The sequence below is a fragment of the Arctopsyche grandis genome, chromosome 2 (genome assembly GCF_051622035.1).
Source record: "Arctopsyche grandis isolate Sample6627 chromosome 2, ASM5162203v2, whole genome shotgun sequence".
NCBI classification, from domain to species: Eukaryota; Metazoa; Arthropoda; class Insecta; order Trichoptera; family Hydropsychidae; genus Arctopsyche; species Arctopsyche grandis.
The window spans coordinates 25,312,602-25,333,778 of record NC_135356.1 but is presented as its reverse complement, the minus strand read 5'-3'; the positions used below and the strand labels follow the sequence as shown (position 1 = coordinate 25,333,778).

The 21,177-nt window shown below is 31.2% G+C and overlaps 2 protein-coding genes across 2 annotated transcripts in view; both read right to left on the bottom strand.

The window, feature by feature from the left end:
- Positions 1–3,674: 3,674 nt before the first annotated feature.
- On the bottom strand, positions 3,675–12,803 carry tll (nuclear receptor subfamily 2 group E member tailless). The gene is made up of 4 exons (XM_077445549.1): positions 12,743–12,803; positions 5,696–5,932; positions 4,265–4,773; positions 3,675–3,857 (listed from the first exon to the last, which is right to left on the bottom strand). Exons 1-4 carry the CDS (start codon positions 12,801–12,803, stop codon positions 3,675–3,677), a joined length of 990 nt encoding a protein of 329 aa, XP_077301675.1.
- A 6,291-nt stretch (positions 12,804–19,094) lies between these two features.
- Positions 19,095–21,177, bottom strand: part of per (period circadian regulator) — a 37,367-nt gene continuing 35,284 nt past the window's right edge. Inside the window, exons 25-28 of the mRNA XM_077446360.1 lie at positions 20,578–20,742; positions 20,402–20,503; positions 20,204–20,326; positions 19,095–20,114 (exon numbers count right to left, since the gene is read on the bottom strand). Of these exons, the coding sequence (XP_077302486.1) occupies positions 20,031–20,114; positions 20,204–20,326; positions 20,402–20,503; positions 20,578–20,742 (474 nt within the window). The 3' untranslated portion in view covers positions 19,095–20,030. The remainder of the gene's footprint in view (positions 20,115–20,203; positions 20,327–20,401; positions 20,504–20,577; positions 20,743–21,177) is intronic.

Below are 21,177 nucleotides of genomic sequence, written 5' to 3'. Positions count from 1 at the left end.
AAAAGAAGATTTGCTTCTCTCCCATTTAATGAAAAGGAGATTATTGTTAAGAGCCCCAAACCCACACCAATATTAAATATTCAGTCTAAAACAAAAACATTTAAAAGGTATTTTAACACAGAAACATACGAAAAAATTTCATGGATTTGTGGATGTGCTCACTTAACGAAATTATTCTGTTGGCCATGTATTTTATTTTCTCAAGAAGTGAATGTCTGGAGTAAATTTGGATTTTCTGACCTAAACAATTTAAGTAAATCGCGCAAGAGACATGAATGTTCTCAAGCTCACATATGTTCTTCTGCTCAATTTAAAAAATTTGGAAAGGGACCTCGTATAGAAAATTTTTTAAGTGCTCAATTTAAAGCAAATATTGAAATGCACAACAAAGAAGTTACTGCAAATAGATACATTTTGTCGAAATTAATAAGCGCGATCTGTTTTTTAGCAAAACAAGAACAACCTTTACGAGGACATTTTGAGCACCAGGAATCGGAAAATAGAGGGAATTATATTGAATTGCTGTATCTGTTGAGTGAATCAGACATAAAATTGAAAACTCATTTAGATAACTCTACGGTGTTTACTGGACTATCGAACCATATACAAAATGACTTGGTATCCGCAATATCAAAAGTCTTGCTAGATGAGATTAAAACTGAAATACGTGCATCAAAATTTGTTTCCATAATTGTGGACGAATCTACAGATATCAGTCGCAAAGCTCAGCTATCTACTATTTTTAGATATGTAGATGAAAATAATGAAATTCAGGAGAGATTTGTTGGATTTGTCGATGTTAGTCCCAATAGAACAGCTAATGCTCTTTTTCAGCACATACGTGAGACCTTGGAAGAATTTGGTTGTTTGGACAAATTAATTGCACAAACGTACGATGGAGCGGCTGTAATGTCCGGGGAGCATAATGGAGTGCAACGAAAAATTCGAGATATTTGTCCTAATTCTTTATTTGTCCATTGTTACGCTCACAGATTGAATTTAGTTTTGTCGCAATCTGTTAAACATATATCCGGATGCAAACGTTTTTTCAGCCGTATGTTGTCATTTTCAACTTTTTTTTGTAAGTCTTCAAGAAGAATTTCCCTTCTCGATTGTCAAATAAAAAAACGATTTCCCACTGCTGCCCCTACACGATGGAACTACAATAGCAAAATTTTAAATATGATATTAGAATATCAAACAGAATTAATGGAAATATTTAATCAAATAATTAATGACGAAGACGAATGGGATACTGATGCTGTCATAAATGCTGAAGTCCTTCATCGTTATTTAAAAGAGTTTGAATTCAATTTCAATTTGCATTTATTTTCTGCAATATTTAATTCGGCAGATTTTTTATTTGAAATTTTACAAAAAAAAACCTTTGACATATCGTATTGCGTAAGTGAAATTAAAAAATTTGTAAAATATTTAGATAACAAAAAAGACGATTTTGATTCATTGTGGAACAAAGTAATAACTAAAAATTTTAATAGAAAAAGAAAATATGCTGAATGTGAAGAAGATGTGAAAACAACGTATAAACTTCACTATTCTGAAATTTTAGAAACTCTTTCAGTAAATACAACCAATCGATTTCGAGATATCGAAAATTTAAAATTTCTCGAATTTTTTAACGTCAAAAAATTTAAAGAATATGAAAATAATTTTCCAGATTTCCTATTTAAATCACTCCACCTAACTTATGGAAAATACTTTGATTTTATGAAATTAAAAAGCGAATTAATTTACATGTACTCAACGCAAGATTTTCATTTGAAATCTATAAATGACGTAAAGGAATTAATTGTGAAAGATGATCTAATAGACGTTTTGGAACAAGTATTTAGTTTAATACAATTAATTTGTACGATACCTTCCACGAGCGCATCGGCTGAACGATCATTTTCGACTATGAAAAGAATTAAAACGTTCACCAGAAGTAGTCAAAGTGAAGAAAGACTCTCTGGTCTTGCTTTAATTGCAATCGAAATGAAAATAATGTCAAATTTAAAAAACAATAAAAAATTCTATGATGCGGTTATCGATGAATTTTGTAAAAAGGAACGAAGAATAAAATTAAATTTTAAAAAATAAATTGGTCGGTTTTTTTTTTCAAACAAGGGACAGCATCCCTTGTTTGAAAAGTCACCGCCCGCCACTGATATATATGTATATATATATATATATATATATATATATATATATATATATATATATATATATATATATATATATATATATTTTTTTTAGACAGGTTTTTTGTTATTGCATTTTAATTTTCATTTATTACTTTTTTTTTGTATGTATGTTCAGATCAAAGATCAGATGAAGGTTTAAAAATATCTTTTAACTGCAGACTTTCTTCATCGTAGTTAGTCAGTTGCTTATTTTATTTCGTTATAAAATATTCAGCATGGTTTTTTTTTATTGTACTTACATAATGGAATTGATGTGAAATGAAAGAAAATATTTGTAAAATAATATCACTTTATTATTTCGGTACAGAACAAAACTTATATTTATTACTATGATACAAATTTATTTTATATATGAATGTAAAAAAAAGGTGTTAATTCTTAAAAAAATTAAAGCACATTAAAATTAAGTATGTATTTATAATCTAACTAAGCGGGCATTTCTTTCGGTTTATATTCAAGAAGCATTATATATGTAATATAATAATATATCGTTAGTCTAACTTGTAATCTTCGTAAATAAATTTGTCGTTTAAAATAATATTTTCATTTTATCTTTAAAAATTTTTATAAATTTACCGCTGCGTAAAATTTTAACCCCACAGCTGTAAAAATAAGGTCAAAGTGATAAAGGTTGTATTTACTCTGAATAAAACGTAACTTTGGTTTTACGACGATTAAAAATTAATGTAACGATATGAAGATTTAAATTAATTTAAATATGCAATGATTGAAGATTAATTATACACATTTGCTCTTTGAGCCACATAGGTATATTCAATTTTGTTTTATTGAATTAAATTATATCTTGCAAATGGAATTTGTACAATTTTAGTTAAATTGACATATTGTTATATAAGTTTAAGCTTAACGATTAGAATTTTCTACTTAATTTCGAACGATATTTTAAATTTGTGCATATATGGGGAGATATAATATCATATATTCCAACAGTGCTCTTAAATTAATCTTATAATCTTTTAATCTTATAATCTTTAAATTAATCTTATAATCTTCATTCTTTTCCTTTTCATTTGTTTATTTTGTATTTACCTTTTTCATTTGTTTTATATTTGTAAATTTCAATTTCTTCTTATATTCTATTTTATAACCTTTTCCAAATATTTTAATACTATAGTTTAATTATGCAATGTTCTACATATTTTGTCATGCCTTTATTTTTTACTTTTTAATTTGTTTTCCTTATATTTATCTTTTTCATTTTTGTAAAAATCTATTATTGGACTCGGATGTTACATATATTATTTATTTACTATTTATTTTTTTATACATATCTATGTATGTACATCCTGTCTGTTGATTTTTCAATTAATAAAATAAAATAAAATAATATATAAAAAAAATACCAAAATATGAAAAGAATATCTGTATGTATACTTATTCTAATTGGATATATTTTATGATGATCTAATTTAATGAGGTTAATTATTGATTTAAGCATTAAAATTAAAATTAAGATTCTTTCTCCTCTTTGCGATACATATCGCTGATGATTCTTTCGATGGGAATATCGCCGATTGTTTTCCTGAAAAATAGTTCTTCGATTGATGAGGCAGGAACCAATTTCAACAAAGGCAAAAGCATCATTAGATTTCTCAAACGAAATGGTTTGTCCGGGTATACCATTGTTACGTACTGTGAAAAAGAAAAATTTTATTTACTTACTACTTTTTGACATTATTTAAATTTCTATTGGAACGATATTGGAATTCGAATAAAGTATGATGATAAAAAATAGCATAATAAAATTATATTCTTCAAATTAAATAAAAAAAAAGCTGGATTTACTATTGACTTTTAAATCTTTCCCCATTAATAAAGCAATATTGTTATCAATCACTAAAAATATAATCTTTTCATTAAATTCACGTTAAAATTAGGCACGTCTGTTAAAAAGATATTTTATTTTAGTTGGCTAAAATTATGTCTTTCATAGTTGGGTTGGTTTAAAAAAATCCAGAAGCCATTTTTTTTTTTGATAAAAATAATAATGAATCAACAAGGGTACATACACTGAATATATGTACATATGTATTACTCACTTTGCTGAGCACCGTTTGTGCGTTTTCCTGGAGAGCAGCAACAGCACGAGGATCAGACAGACGATTCCTGGGCTGGAAGAGCACAATGGCACGTAGACAGGCCAGCTCGTGCTCATCAGGAGTGATCATGGCAACACCTTCCACGGCACTCCTGAACCCTCTTGTACCGGGAGCGTTGGTAAGCGAAGTCAGCGGTGGTAGCATTACTGATGCTCCCAGGACGAAGAGTTCTCTCCAAGACTCGACCAGCAGGATCAATCGGTCATAGAGTGACAGGGCGGAGAAGGCACCCACTTGTCGAGCCCACCTCACGTTCATGAAAAGCAATTGGGCAGCTACCTCGCAAGTGACTTCTTCGCTGAGTGGAGGCAGGGGTGCCAGCGAAAGGGGCACAGGCACCTGGTGGGATGACAGTTGGGACGGTGCCCCCATCGATGGGGACTCCTTTAGCATTTGGGCTAATTGACGACGCAGAGTTGAATTACGAGGACCTCGTTCGTGTTGCACGGCTGCAAAATGAAATATTTTTGTACCCATATTTTATCCAGTCTTATCTTGTTGGGTGACTCGACAAAGTCGCGCACGACAATGCCGCGAAAACATTGCATTGCAATAAGAAGTGAATTGAGGAAGTAATTGCATTTGAAGTTGTGAAAATTGTTTTTGTAACTTCAAATGCCGATTATTTCCACTACTAACTATTTATTGTAATTTAATTAGTTTAGAAACATGGGCAATTGACAGGGCGCATTTGACCAGTAAGAAATGACTTTTGGGGGGGGGGGGGGGTGTATAATATCATATATAAAAAATGTATATGAATTTTAATTATTTCTTTTAATCATTTTTTTTATTTCAATATTTTTATCAACAAAATTAATAGTGAAATAATTTTAAAAAATCTATTAAGTGATTTGGGTATAAATGCATATTTATAAAGTACAAAATAATCTCCTGAAAATACATTGAAGGTTTTTTGTAAACTAAAAAATATAGAATTAGCATTAAATAAATGTTGAAAACTATAATGTTATTATTATATACAATATATGATGATGTTGTTTACAATAATGGATATTACAATAATGACATTACAATAATGGATACTGTCTTAATTTTATTGATGCAAATAAATTAATAATACTTTGTCAATGTCGATTTTTTTTTATTCTTCCTCTTGCCATCCTATTACTAGCAAATAGTATTTAATTCATATTAATATTAATATATTAAACAACGTGGATAGACCCGTTCAAATCTAGTCCCTCCCCCAAATGATGCCACTGTTTAGAAATGAGATTAAAACAAATAGTTCTGTTCACAACTGCAGATTGTTTAAGTTTGATTTTACCATATATTTACTGTATTATTACCATATACTATTGAACGATCAAAGTCTTTCAGAACAAATTGACACATCCAAGTACTAACCATCTTTATTCATTCCAGCGCCGAGGCACTTAGCCAAGCGGCACGCTCTGCACTGGTTCCTGTGGGTTTTGTCTACGATGCAAGTGCCACCTCGTTTGCTCTTGCAGGCGTATTGGCGACTTCGTCTCACCGATCTCTTGAAGAATCCTGCGCATCCGTCGCAGGCGAAGATGCCGTAGTGTTTGCCGGAGGAGTGGTCCTGGCACACCTTGCAAGGGATGTCGTACAGGATGCGACCTGGAACAAGGACTTGCTAGAAAAACCGCCCACGCTAGAACACAAATGTACAATTTAATGAGCTGGACTCATGTTCGACATTGTCGCAACGGCAATTTTTGGTAATCCGATATCGCGCAACGAAACAGACTTGTCAATCATCGCCATTCACACGCCGAGATCAGGATTCGGCAGAAGATAACGCCCGTCGTCGCAACAAAAACGCAAACTATATAAAAGCGCACATACGCGGTCATTGTTTGAGAGGCGCATAAAAGCGATGAACGGTCTACATACTAGAAAAAAATGCGTCAATAAAAAGAAGAGAAAGAAAAAAAGTGAACAAGACACCGCACTTCCTGCCCTCTTCATGAGGGAACTTTATTCGTGAACGAAAACATGAGTTTTTATACGTATGTGCACCAGATAAAACGGGCAAAGAATCTGCCTTTGTGCCTTTTTGAGCTGAAGACAAGTGGGCCGTGAAAGAATCATCGACAATGTGGGCTTGAATAAAGGGTCTTGGGAAATGTTGTTAGGCGTCTATCGTCCGTTGCTGTCGACCAAAAATACACAATTATATGAAAGACGAAATCAAAGTATGTACATACATACGTAGTTCATCTTACATCAATATAATATTCCGTTTGTTACAGACTAACTAACTAACAAACTAACCTGTAGATTCTATAACAGAATCACTAATAACCATACTAACACACTTGTGAAGAGTCTCGGTGATTACAACAAAATGTCTATACCCTTCGGGTATAAACACAGATTACCTAAACACAATCTGCTTTAGAGAATCTTTAATTAATATTATGTATTAGATGTATTATGAACATTTATAAGGATTGTAAATAGGTTTTTGAGCTCTTTTTCCTATTATGCTGTAGATTAACATTAGAATAATATATGTAATACTATGATTACTAACCAAATTAAATTAAATTGTAAAATAGAAAATGATCAGTAGATCGGTAGCTAATAAAATAGATATAAGATGTATTGTGAACATAATTTCGTAATAATAAAAAGCATTTAAAAATCAAAAAATAAAAAAAATTTAAATCAATTAAATTAACATAAACCTAAAATCAACGGTCAAGCAAGATTTAATATCGGAAGAGAATTTTTTATGATTTCCGTTATTCTATATGTTGAAAATACATACATACATACATACGAGCCGTTATATTTGAAGTCCAATTTTCAGTTCCAAAAACACTATTTCTGTTTGACTTTATCCACAAATTGTTATCACTTCTTTTAATTCGATATGTCCAGAATATTCAACATTCTAATATAGTCGTCCCCTTTTTAATATTTAAAAAAACAAAAGAATATTTACTATTAGATTCGCCATGTTTAAGCTGTTTACATTACAAATACTGAGCGAAGCCGGGTAAAACAACTAGTATTATATAGGTAAGTATGTATATATTATTACAATACAATATGTAAGTATACATAATATGTATATTCGAATATTTTACCAATATCATATTCCATATTCGAATAATTGATTTTACGAATATTTGGGACCCCCCCTAATTACAGGTAATTTTTCATTTGAGATATTTCTCGAAATGAAAAAAAGTGGACTTATATTCAAATATAATGACTCATATATTGATATGCATTAATATTTAATTTTATCAATAGTGGTACGAGTGTCGTCACAAGGTATGTGGACTATTCATCAAGAACCATTCAACGATAGGACTGTTCATCAGGAGACCATTCATAAAACGGACGACCAATCAACCGTGACGTAGTTAAATCAATTTTTATCATATTCACTTAGCATTTAAAATTTTCTTAATCATTTTATCATCATGATTCAGCTCAGTATAAAAGACACATATCTATATATTTGATAAGAGTATCCATTAGCTAAAAAATATTGTACTTTTTAATACAAATATTGGTTTTTGTAATGTAAACTTACCGTTGCATCAATTGCAAGACAAAAGCACGAAAAACTTCAATGAGATTTTAAACCTCTTTCACGTGTGCCCCTTTTGAGAACCTCTGACTTTAGCATGCACACTTAAGATGCAATTAGTACGTTGATGATGCTGATGTTTGGCACCCCCCCCCCTACCTTTAAACGTACACTACTCACCCTTCTACGTCTCTGTACTGTGCCATTCATACACCCGTCTTAATACACCTGTGAGTAAGTAAGTTTCACCGTCATTGAATCTTCTCGTGTTTCATTGATTTCAATGACTTCCACGCCCATGCATGAAGTTTACCCTCCTCTTTAGGCGAAACAGGGGTGGAGAAATAACATTTCAATTTATAAATGTGCGATTCAATTTTTTTTGTTCGTCCGTCTCTCTTCGCATTCTTTCTGTGGCTTTATCGCCATCATCATCACTACCATTGTTCATTTCCATGCCTTTTGTAGATCACACGAGAGAGAGACAGGCGGAGAGAGGGAGAGATTCCGTGAATGGGGATAGGGAGTAGCCCTTGAAAAAGTCGTTATAAACGAGGATATGAATTATATGTAAGTTATATACATACATATATATATATCGATGTGTTTTTTATTTAATGCCATGTGAGACCGTTTATGGGTAACTATGGGGGTGGTGGTTGTATATTAGCACGATGTCAGCGATCCCATTGTTTCACGGTCGACACAATTGGGGAGATGGCGTGTCATCTCTGATCCGGGGAAACTGCATGGGAATTCATGGGAATACCATCACGTGGATGCAATATCGATCATCGAAATGCAGGGGGTTGTATCGTGGGAATTTTTTAACTCGTTCATTAATTAATGGAGGTGATGAGCATGTAATATTCGATAATGCCAATTTTGCACGGTATCATCTCAAATGAAATTGGAGGAGAGTTCTTTGTGGGATAATTAATTGCATCGATTTTTTTTTAAATTGCGTTCCAATTTTAATCATATAAATAAAAGAGACTTGTTTTTTTTTGACGACTTATGGGAACAAAAAAATATTATGAAATATATTTTTTTAAAACATTATATTTATGCGTACAATATTAGTACTTTGATATATTTTTGAAATAAGAATATAAAAAATAAAATATTATCTTAAGTTAAATGTACATGCTATCGCATTCACGCCCACACAACCCGCGATAGCCAATTACATTTATTATTTCAGTTTTGCATTGAGTTTTGGTCAAGAAATACAACATTGTTCGTGTCTATTTTTTATTAGTTTTGAGTTCGTGTTTTGATTTTTTAAAATATTTACATTAATAAAATTTTAATATAAAATACGTACATAAGTTGTTGATATTATTAATTTATTTATGGAATACGTATGTATATATTTTATATTAATGGAAATTTATTTTTTTTAGACGACAAAAGCAATTGTCTACAGCAAAACTTACAGTAATATTATTAAAGACCTTGTATTGAATTATATTATATAGTTGAATTAGAAATAATTACAAAATATAAAGAAATTATTTTATGTCGGTTCTCGTAATCGACTATAATAATAAAAACTTGAGCTTTAAGTGAAAAAAATTCGAATATACCTAACTACAAATATATCTACAGACGAGATTTGAATTATAACTTTTTTCAAAATATGCATTTTCGTCTTTTGCAGAACACTTTCACATTTTACGAGGAACACAGTTTGGGAAAGCGTAGATATTTGTATGTACATATATGTAGATATGTAAATCGGCAGAAAAGTGGTATCTCAGTAACTTTTTACCATTAGATAAGCTAAGGATTGTAAATAGGTTTTTGAGCTCTTTTTCCTATTATGCTGTAGGTTAACATTGGAATAATATAATACTATGATTAATAACCAAATTAAATTAAATTGCAAAATAGAAAATGATCAGTAGATCAGTAGCTATTAAAATAGATATAAGATGTATTGTGAACATAATTTCGTAATAATAAAAAGCATTTAAAAATAAAAAAAAAACCATTAGATAAGCCAAAACAGAACAAGATACAAATACAAGATTCAAAATATCATTAAACTAATGATTGAAACTTTAAGATTTTTTATACTGCTAATAATTTGTAACGACGAAACAAAAGATTTTTAAAAATCAAATTGAGAGAAAGCTTTTTGCATGTCCGTTGTAGGGTTTGTCCTAGTGCCTCTAGCTATGTATATGTTTAACACAAATTGATTATTAAAATGAGTCCAATTGAATAGATTAGATAACATCAAGTTGCTTAGTCTAAGTCTTATGTATAGGTATGTACTTAAAATGTACAAGTACATTACATATTTCGATTTAATGACGGGCAACTAATATATTAGGAGAACTAAAGATTGGATTCAATTTTTCCAGAACTGAGTGGGCTTTGTGATAAAACTATCTAATATACAAATCAACTGTTGTGAATTATTCATTGGTACATATATATGTATCTGGTAAATAAAAGCAAGACAAGAAGACGAAAAAAACGAAACGATCCTAAGTTCTGATATGATTCTATGAATTATATGATTTAAAAATCAATTGTTCATCTCAACAAAAGACGCATTAACAATATGGTGGTGAAGGGGTCGTACGTAACTGAGGGGCGTTTATGCGTCATTGTGCGCGAATCAATTATTATATTTTTAAATTAAATAAACGTATTGTAAACAATCTGAAACATTTTGAAGCATCGTTGGCGAATATTTTTAGCACCGTTCATATAATATTAAATTAATATTTATATAAGGTAACGGCCTCGCAATTTTTTTGGATCCAATTAAAAATAACGAATTACGGAGTGGGAAGTTGTCCTAATATAACTTTTCACATTATGAAATCATCTCAGCCACCAGAAGAAAATAGCGAAAACAATTAATGTTTACGAAAATCTTGAACGTTTGTTTTTTTTTTTTAATTTTAGCTCAACCGAGAATGTTGTATAATATGTACATGGGGGTTATTTTAGATCTACATTTGTATTATGAAATAAAACTGAACAATATTTACTGCTGGATAAACGATGTTTCTGTCGGTATACAATTTACACGCATTTGTTTTCAGTACATACATTAGATATTTATAGATAACAGTGTGTGAACTAAAAAATGTATAAGTGCATATGTTTTATTATTAACTCATTATGGCCCACTCGAATTATCTGAAAACTCTTATATGTATGAAAGTCAGGGTATTTTTTGCAAAGTAACCGTAAAAGTATTTATTAAACATTACTTCTAAACCGTTACATCTATTAAAATAAAAATTGGAATAAAGCTTCTTTATAGATTTCTTCAAGCGTATGAATTATTATATTAGTATTTCTCAGTAATAGTAATACTGATATAATAACTGTAACTGTAATATCAGTAACTGTGGTGATTGTTGTATTCAATTTTGTATAAAATTATATACATACATTTTAATATACAATGTACACATAATAAACACCTAGTAATATATTACAATGTGTGAATATACATATAGTATTGATATTGATCTTAATTTAGGAAAATCGATAGTAGGAATACGTAAAGAAAGTTATTATGTAAAAAGCTATCGTGATTTTGAATAATGCGAAATAGAAAGGGACATTTTTCGAGATGCGAACGCGACAAAAACGAGTGTGTTTGAAGTTTTCACGGTTCGTGGGACAGGCAGGGGTTGCGTGTTGTCCAATTGGGCTAATAAAACACAACTGATTAGTCGTTTAGGGTGTGCGACCGCTAATGGTATACACCTGTCCGACACCAGGTGTCCATTGCCAATTACGCATCCTCATCGTGATCATCACCAGCTCTGATGTTCGTCATCATCAGCGTGGGAAGCTGAGAGCGGCGATATATGTACATATGTCATTTTACGTATACTAAATTTAATTTATACTAAAATTGCATATGTAATAGTAACATATGTTCGAAGTACGAAGAAAAATCGACTTTTGAATACAATTGGAAAATAGAATGTATTTTTTTTATCTTATATTACATCATATGATGATTTTCGTCTCCGTGACGGGCCCGAATGTGAAACGCCCGAAAACGCAAATATCGGAAGGCAAAGATCGAAAATTGAAAGATCAAAAAAAAAGGTTGCATGGTATACGGTACACATACTTACGTACATACTCACTTAATTTGCGCGAGCAGGATACAACAGGAACAAGAGGAACAGGCTTTTCCTCCTGTATTCCTCCGCGCGCAGAATACGGGAGGAAAAGCCTGTTCCTCTTGTTCCTGTTGTATCCTGTTCGCGCAAATTAAATGAGTATGTACGTGAGTATGTACCGTATACCATGCACCCTTTTTTTTGAACATGAAAAAAATGACGGACTTTCTGAAGAGACCGCTTCGGCCAGACAAATGACCGGCTAGAGCGTGGCGCCCTTTGTAAGGGAGTTTCTGTCCTAACGGTGACTTTTTTTTAAATTTTTGCCAAGGAATTGATTGCAATTGATTGCAAGAAGTTAAAGGCACAGAAAATTGTTTAAAACCGTTGAAATTTTTCATTTAACATTCCCTTGATATGACGAATGATAAGTTTTCCACTAGGTCCATCGTTAGAAATCCAAAATTCGCATTTTTCCCTTTGGTCTAATGTACAAATTAATATGTTATGCGTAAATGTAAATAAATATCAAACGAAATATCTTTTTATAATAATATGTAATATATTTTGAATGTAATACGCTACATGCGAGGTTTCTTCCAAATAACTAAACGTTCAATATTGTATTTTATTAAGACAAAATTTTTTAAACGTATATGAAAAATAAAATAATGTTTACCAATAGTTACGCAGAAATTTTTAAAACAGGCGCAAGTAAATTCATTGTTCGCACGCAATGTGAAAATTCGCTAATATGTGTCGAGTACTCACTTGAGGACGGTGCTGAAGAGGTTGACGATTGAGACATAGTTGATGATATATCACCTGCCATTCTTGTGTCGTAGTTGTATGGGTATAGGACACTCTTCATTCTAATCACAGCTCTATAAAAATAATAACAACACATACATAAGTACACATGATAAGGTAATAATCTGCACTACATAGTACGAATGTGTGAAAAAATAATTGGAAAGTCACGAAGATTCAATGATTTTCATTTGAAAATTGATCGAGAAATGACAATATTTTATTATAAAATAAGGATTTGATAGAAATCATCTAACTGAAATAATTTTTAAGTGTTTAATATTTCGATGGGTTGTAAATATATAGGGAGTATTTTAAATCTGAGAACAGTCGCTAAAGTCAAGGTTCACTTATTATTTCATGTTTAATTAGAATTAGTCACTTCTTTAATTAACGTCTAATTTGAAAATAATTACCTAAGTTACGTTTTATGATAATTCCAAAATGTCATACTTGACCGAATTAACGAGAGTAGAATTAACGAGAATATATTATATATAAATAATTAATCGAAGTTAGTAATTTATTAGATAGACTCATGGATACTTTAACCACTCTATTTGAAAAGTGGGATTTTCTAATTATTTTGTAGTAAATATATTTTTGGAGTTTGATAGTATGACCGCTCAGATGAGTGTTATTTTCAAACGTTAGGAGGTTTATCATAGGACAGTTTTAATGGTTATTTATAATTTTAAATACTTTAATTATATCACCTCTCATTCTTCTCGTCCTCAAAGTGTCATATCATATGAAAGTGATTTGAGTTTGGAAGGCATTTTTGTAATTCTAAACAAAAATGTCTTTTTTATTTTTAATAAGGGTTCCAAATGGAATAAGCAAATTCAAATTTTGCCTAATATATGTTTTATAAATTTTGGCTAAAAGTTTGGCATTGAGACAATTAAATAAACGTTTAATCTAATATATAATTTCGAAAGAGACTTTGTATGTATGTATGTATATATGTATGTATGTAACCTTCGTTCGTAGACGACACATTTGATTTTTTTTTTTCGATTCATAGGAGCCGATTCGATTTTTTTCGATTCAAAGAATTCGAAGTCCCCGGGGGCAAAGGCACCAAGGGTGAAGCCGCCTTCGCGCCGGGGGCGAAGCCCTAGGGGGCGTAGTCGCGGGGGCGCAGGCACCGATTCTGGTATACATATATTTTTTTATAAGAGACTTACTATATATGTTTGAGTATTCAAATAAATTTATATAAAATAAAATTATTCAAATAAATTTATATAAAAAAAAACTATTCAAATAAATTAAAAAAAATGTTTACTTTTAGTTTAGTCATGTTTAAGCGGTTTATATTACAAATCCCGAGCGAAGCCGAGTAATACAGGTAGTAGTATATATAGAAAAGAATAACAATTTTTAATGAGTTGACTATTTTAAATCACAAATGGTAATAATTCAATGAGCAAACTGAACTTTAACTGGAGTAACTAAATTAGAGTCTACGTTTTAAATTATTAATGAAGAATATACATATATGTATGTATGTATATTGGTTCTGGCAATTATGACTTTCCCCGTTTAGAATGCATTTTAGTTACAAAGAAGAAAGCTCAGTTGGTGACATTGTGTCCCATAATGGCGGTGTTTAGACTACCACTCGTTACCCGTTCTCACACTTGAAAACGTTACATTGCTTTGTTGGCCGCGACCACTGTTTCAAGTGACTCTCAAAATTAACAAATTGCAATGGTCGACCAATGGATTTGTAAAACAATGCAATCCTTATTGAAAAATTCACATACGCCATTCATGCAAAATTTCTAACCATTGACGAGAGCCACGGCGAGAACAATATAAACAAGCGTTTTGAAACAACAACCGTTTGCACATTGCAAACGATCAGCCCATTGTTGTCGTTCAAATTCGATAATAACGTTGTTTCGATTTTATTCGATCGAATAGCATTCTGATACACACCGAGTCTGAAGGATCCGAAGCTTTTCAGCGAATGGTGGGAACGATGGGGAAATATTCGCAACGATTGTATCGTATTCCAATACAAACTTTGCATTGGAATTTAATATTGATCGAGTATTTCCAAGTGAACTTTTCGTTCATTTGAAGCATGCAGACGTATTGGATTGGTAAGACGATGATCTTAAAGTTTGATGGTTGGAAGTTTTAAAGATGAAGATCTTAAAGTTTGTTGACGTATTGAATAAGACGATGAAAAAAAAGTCGGCTAATGCTAAGCTAGAAAGGAAAACTCAGACGGAAAATGCAGGTAGACGATTGCAATGCTTTGTCTGTAATAATAACGACATCAAACGACAACGACGAAACCGAAACTTCAATGTTCATATGTGACCAAATGAAAAAAAATTGATAAAAGAAAACGGTCTGCCGTTGTTATTACGGTTAATTTGTTCTGCGAATGCGATGTGTTGCCGTTGCCGGGCAAAAAAAGAGATGAACAAAGATAGCGGCAAATACAGAAGTCGAATTCTGGACTTAATATCCGGATTAGGGCTACCGTAAGAACGAGAAAAGGGACCGAATGGACCTCGTCAACAATGGGTTCTGAAATCATCAACAGACCAAATGGAAAAAAAGTAAGCAAAATGTAGGTAAGACGGATTGACGTGTATGCTTACTGTTTTGCGTATGAGTGAACTCGCTCTTATCTTTTCTTTTTTTTTTGTCTTATAGGTCCTATACATATGTACATAGGTATACGAATGCATACATATTTATCTTTTGTGTACTTAGGTATTAGCTTTTATTGTACGATCTTTAAAAACTTATGAGAAATTGAAATCATTAGCTATAATATACAACCGTTTTTACTTTATCTATGTATGTATGTACGTAGTAATAATGGACGAAGTTTTGTGATCATGCAAAAATTCGAACTCGAGAATATGACAGATTCGAAATCCAGATTTTGACTGATTCGAACTTAATCGATCATTGATAACGTTTTCATGATCTAGAAAAAAATGTGTGTGTTTGTCGGTGTGTCTGTGTGTGTGTGTGTGTATTTTGGGAATTTTTTGAACACCGTTAGTCTTAAACTAAGAACTAAAACTTAGTATCGGTCACTGAAATTCTTATCGATACGACGTAATTTTTTTTCAAATTATTAAGTTGACTGGAAATGGTACCTCCCCTTATAGATGTTCTCTTTTTTTTTTTTAAGTTTTTGAATTCAATTATCTCCCAAACTTATAATCGAATCGGATTGAATGTTTTTTGACGTGTAATAGAAATTATAAATATTAAACGCAATATTTTTCAAATATTTTAATAAACCGAAAGTGGGATTTTTTCCTCTTAGAAAGGTCAAAAATGTTGTGACCACTATTCTGTCCACACCCTTTAACGTATCAAACTGTAAATTTATATTTATATTGTTTATGTATAACTTAGAGCTAATAAGGTTTTGGTCAGAATTCGTAAGCCGGAATATATCATTATTTTATTTTGACTTTTTCATTTATTTTTATTTTCTTGATGTTCAATGTGTATAATACTGATAGTGATTTTAAGTAATAAATCCGCAAACGGAAGTAGAACTTTTGTTTTATGCAAGTTTCCATACATTTGCGCTCAATTTGTATCGAAAGTGGTCATAGCTATTAGTATTTCATAATGCTGTCGGTATGTGTGAATGTGTCTGTACGGTTTAATATCGAATTTTGTTTTGTAACCTTTTTATATTCCTCAAATACATAGATAAAGTCATGGGTTGGTCACATCCAAATTAGTCGTCATTAACCATTAACTGTTGGAATGACAACATAGCGACGTCAGTTTTTTAATTAAAATTGATAGAAGATCTTAGTAAAATCATTGTTGAAAATATTTTAAATTTAATATTAATTAAATAAATTCCTCGTGTAATTGGAATGTATTATTATGAATGAATGTATTATCGAGGTCTAAATATCTCATAAAAATCATTGATACTTGGGTATCCGTAGTATGTATGTACATACATATTTAAAAATAATTTGTAATATACTTAAATAATGTTGTGCGCACCTACATATAATATAAGTGATGTACATATATACCAGAATCATAAATGTGTACAGAATATATTGTGTAATGTATGTACATTGTTGGTGAGCCTTTTTAAATAAAATAAAAATAAATATATAAACACACATAAAATATTCGAATGCCGTCGGGTAGATTAAAATTTGTTATCGTTGATGAATGAATAAATGTGCATACATATATGTATGTACCTATATGTAGATAATAAAAATGAATTATTGTAAATATTCAACAATGATAATTCTTTATTGGTTAGTTATATAAAATATATAATGCTTGATTGACTCATATGAATATATGAGCCGTTGTATATGAAAGTGGCGAGTTCAGTTCAAAAACGTTATTTCTGTTTGACTTAATTTACAAATTGTTATCACTTATTTTAATGCTATATGTCCAGAATCTCGAAATAGAAGAATAAACGTATTGAAGGCCACCAGTAGTTTTAAACGCAAAACATTAAATTTAATGTTTTGCGAAATATATCTCTCGAAATGAAGAAGAGTCCACTTATGTTACTTTCAAATATGTATAACGGCTCATATACTGAAATATATTATATATCATTCTGATACTGAAACACTGAATATATTTCACAAAAATTGCAAAAGTCGACAAGTCTTTTTAAATTCAGTAGTTTTATTGAAAATCGTGAAAAGCTATTTTTTTTATTAAAGTAAATTTATGTGTTTTACTAAATTATTTTTCGCATTTTAATTAGTTGTTTTTTTATTATTTAAATTAATAAAAAGCATTTAGATTTTTTATAATTAAAATTAATTTTTATACACCATTTTTTTCATTGAATATTTAGTGTTAGTCTTTATAAAAAAATAATAAAACAACGAAAGCGAATAAATACAAAAACGAAACAAAATAATAGAAAAAATTACCTTTGATTAAATGAGAAACCATTGTTTGAGAAGAATCACTTGAATTTATTTTATTTAAATTTAAAATAATATGCAAAACAAGCAACACAAAACAATCGCTATGATTGAAATAAAAGTACGAATAAAAATAAGAATAGCGATTGCAAGAGACGGTTGTAGAAAGTACTACCGTCGTATCGTTAACTGTTGGAATGACAACACACCCCGCTGTGAGGGTTGTAACACTTCTACCCACCCATTTAACAACCCAATCAGAAAACCCCCAGCTCCCCACCCCACTGCACATTCCCCCACCACAGCAGATACAGCATCATCTCTCAGTCCCTGTCTTATCTGATCTGATCATGGGGCCCAGATTCGGATGGGGTTATAGTATAATAGGTGCTCACCTGGTGACCATTTCAGTCGAGGACATTTTCTTTTTGGTTATATCCGGTCGACGGAACGTTTCGTTTGTTTTATCGTTAATGTTTCGTTTGTTTTTCGCTTAAAGTTTGCCCAGAGAATGAACTCAAAATTTGATTCAATTTGATTATTTTAAAATAAGGTGACAGTACCATTTGTCGACACGATACTATTTTTTTTAAATTTTATTTAAAGTCGTTTTTAAGCATCAATGGCGACATTTTTATATATAAATTTGAATTTATATATAAAAGTCTGAATTCTCGACAGGGCGGATCCTCTAGGCTTGGAAGCGAGGCTCGGTCGACCCGCTTCTTCCTGTGATTGGCTACTCTTTGCGATGCCAATAGTATTGCCGTGCCCTGAATTAACTCGACTTTTACCTGTTGAAATACTCCGACATATACTGCCTGGTTCGCATATAATTTCGGACGATTGGGCAGCGTATGGAAATATTCCACATATTGCGAATGGAATATACACGCATTCGTTCGTGGTTCAATACAAATTCATCTAAATATAAATCAAAACGGGAACGCGTTCTGCCAAATTGACGCTTCATCTTTATTTTCACACGCATCCACATTTTGCGTATGTATTTTACTATCATTTGGATCCACGAAATTATAACCACTTTTACCGGGATTCGGAATATTTCCGTACGCTGTCCAACCGTCCGAAATTATATGCGAACCAGGCATACTGCCGGAGTAGTAGTATTTCATCTAATGTAGGAGTATTTCATCGGGTAAAGTCGAATTAATTCAGGGCACGGCAATACTATTGGCATCGCAAAGAGTAGCCAATCACAGGAAGAAGCGGGTCGATCGAGCCTCGCTTCCAAGCCTAGAGAATCCGCCCTGTCGAGAATTCAGACTTTTATCTAAATACAACCATACATATGTACAAATATACACACATATTTATATGAAAATTTCAATGGGTGAATTATTAATGGGAAATATAATAGTAAAAAACTCAGAAAGTCATCAAAACATTTAATGAATATATTTTTTTCAAACATCAAAAATGTGTTCCATATAAAAATTGTAATAGTAGTGCTTATTTTTTCAAAATCAATAACATGCTTTGTAAAAAAGACAATGCTCATGGTTTTTTTTCTATTAAAAATAGTTTTATTAATAATTCTTATGTTGATTGTTGTTTTAATTTTAATGAAACAAATCTTATACATCTTATAAATCTCATAAATCTTAGAAATTAATTATACATATGTAATATTTTAGTCTCATGGAAGGGAGCATGTAAAGGAATGAAACGGTCCTGCAGTTTCTTCATAAAAAAAAGAGACTTGAGTTTCTTGACACGGTGAAGCGCCGTAAGATGGAATACTTTGGCCACATTATTCGCGGCCCCAAATATCGCCTTCTACAAACAATCATAAAGGGGAAAATAGAAGGCAAACGGTGGCTTGGGAGAAAGAAGCTCTCTTGGCTCCGGAACATCAGGTCATGGATGGGACTCGGACTCGAAAAGTTATTCGATCATAAACGATGTCTGCCCATGGTAGTTGCCTACGTCCGAATACGGATTCGGCATTAGAATAAGAAGAATATCTTACGAATTACGTTATATACACATTGACTAGTAAAAATAAATTTTAATTTGTATTTTTTATACCTACACACTCCATGTTAATTTATCATGAAGTACATAATATCTAAGAAAATAAAAATTTATATAGAATACGCATCGATTTCAGATGAAACACTTTATATCATAAAGTGCTATTTCATTTAACATTCTTTACATTTGCTATCTATGTGTGTGTATTATAAAAATATGTCAAATGTTGCTCTAAGCATCATTAAAACATACTTTACAAATAAATAAGAAATAATCACAGGATTTGTTTGTCTTAAATTAATTTGTGTTTAAATAAAAAAAATATTAATGTTTTAATTTGCAATCGGTGATGGAAGTGGAGCGTCTTCTTCATACATCATCGCCACATCTACGAACTCTTTCTTTTCGCTTGCTGGCTGATAAGAAAAGAATGAATATGAAATTAAAAAAAAAATACAATACAAATCATTTATAAATATCTTGAGTCTGTTATCTTGCAACTAACCTTAGAACATTCGTCATCTGAATTACTGCTAGTCATCGCTTCATCTAATTTTAGTTCTAATGGTAAATCTTCCATTTCCAATTCTTTGTATAGTTGATCCAACTGCTCGTTAATTAATGACGGCTATAAAAGATAAATATAAAATATGACGTAACAGCGAACAAAATGCTAAATTAACATATTCTTAATTATAATAACCTGATGGATTGAATTTAAAGCATTCTGATCAGCTTTCAATATTTCATCCAAGTTTTTTGCTGTCATTTGATACCGGTACATCAATTCAGGGTCGACACGAACCTGAAATATATATAAAAAAACACTTATTTTCAACAATTTTAGGCTTAGAAGTTTATGATGAACCGTCACTATACCGAATCAAGCCAAGGTGGCTGTGAATTTCTTAAAAGTCGCGATTTTTTATCTGTTGTATCAGATGATAGATTATTGTCCGAAGTAGATGGAGTGTCGTCCTTCTTATCCGTTAGACCTGAGGAAAATGAGGAGTCTTCGTTTTGCTGCGATGATTTATCCCAAGTCTGAAATAAATAAGAGGTGTTAATATTTAAAGTAATAAAATTATACAAAATCATGATTTCAAGCTAGATGAGGGTGGGGGATTTCAGAACTGATAAATGGGTAAAAATAAAAATTTTGGACTCAAATCTATCATATGTGTTCGTTTTATTTTTGTACTGGTTTCTCCATACAAATATGCTAAATTGTGTGGCTGAATTCTCCATACTTTATTTTCAAAATAATAATAAGAACACGAAGAAAATGACGACTTTTTGAAAATAACGCTGCCCCTATACGTATAAACACCCATTACGGGGTGTTTAAATTCTCGTTAATTAGTCAAAACTTACCACAATCGACCCAAATAAACTACAATAGGTGAATATTGAGTGTTTATTTTTTTTTTAATAATAAAAAAAAAATCTAAACTTAAATTACCCTCGAAAAAAACCTAC

Coding starts and splice junctions, on each gene's coding strand:
- tll (XM_077445549.1), bottom strand. CDS start 12,803: ATGGCAGGTGATATATCATCAACTATGTCTCAATCGTCAACCTCTTCA. Junction 4,774..5,695: donor CGCTGGAATGAATAAAGATG/GTTAGTACTTGG, acceptor TTCATTTTGCAG/CCGTGCAACACGAACGAGGT. Junction 3,858..4,264: donor CACAAACGGTGCTCAGCAAA/GTGAGTAATACA, acceptor TCTTTTTCACAG/TACGTAACAATGGTATACCC.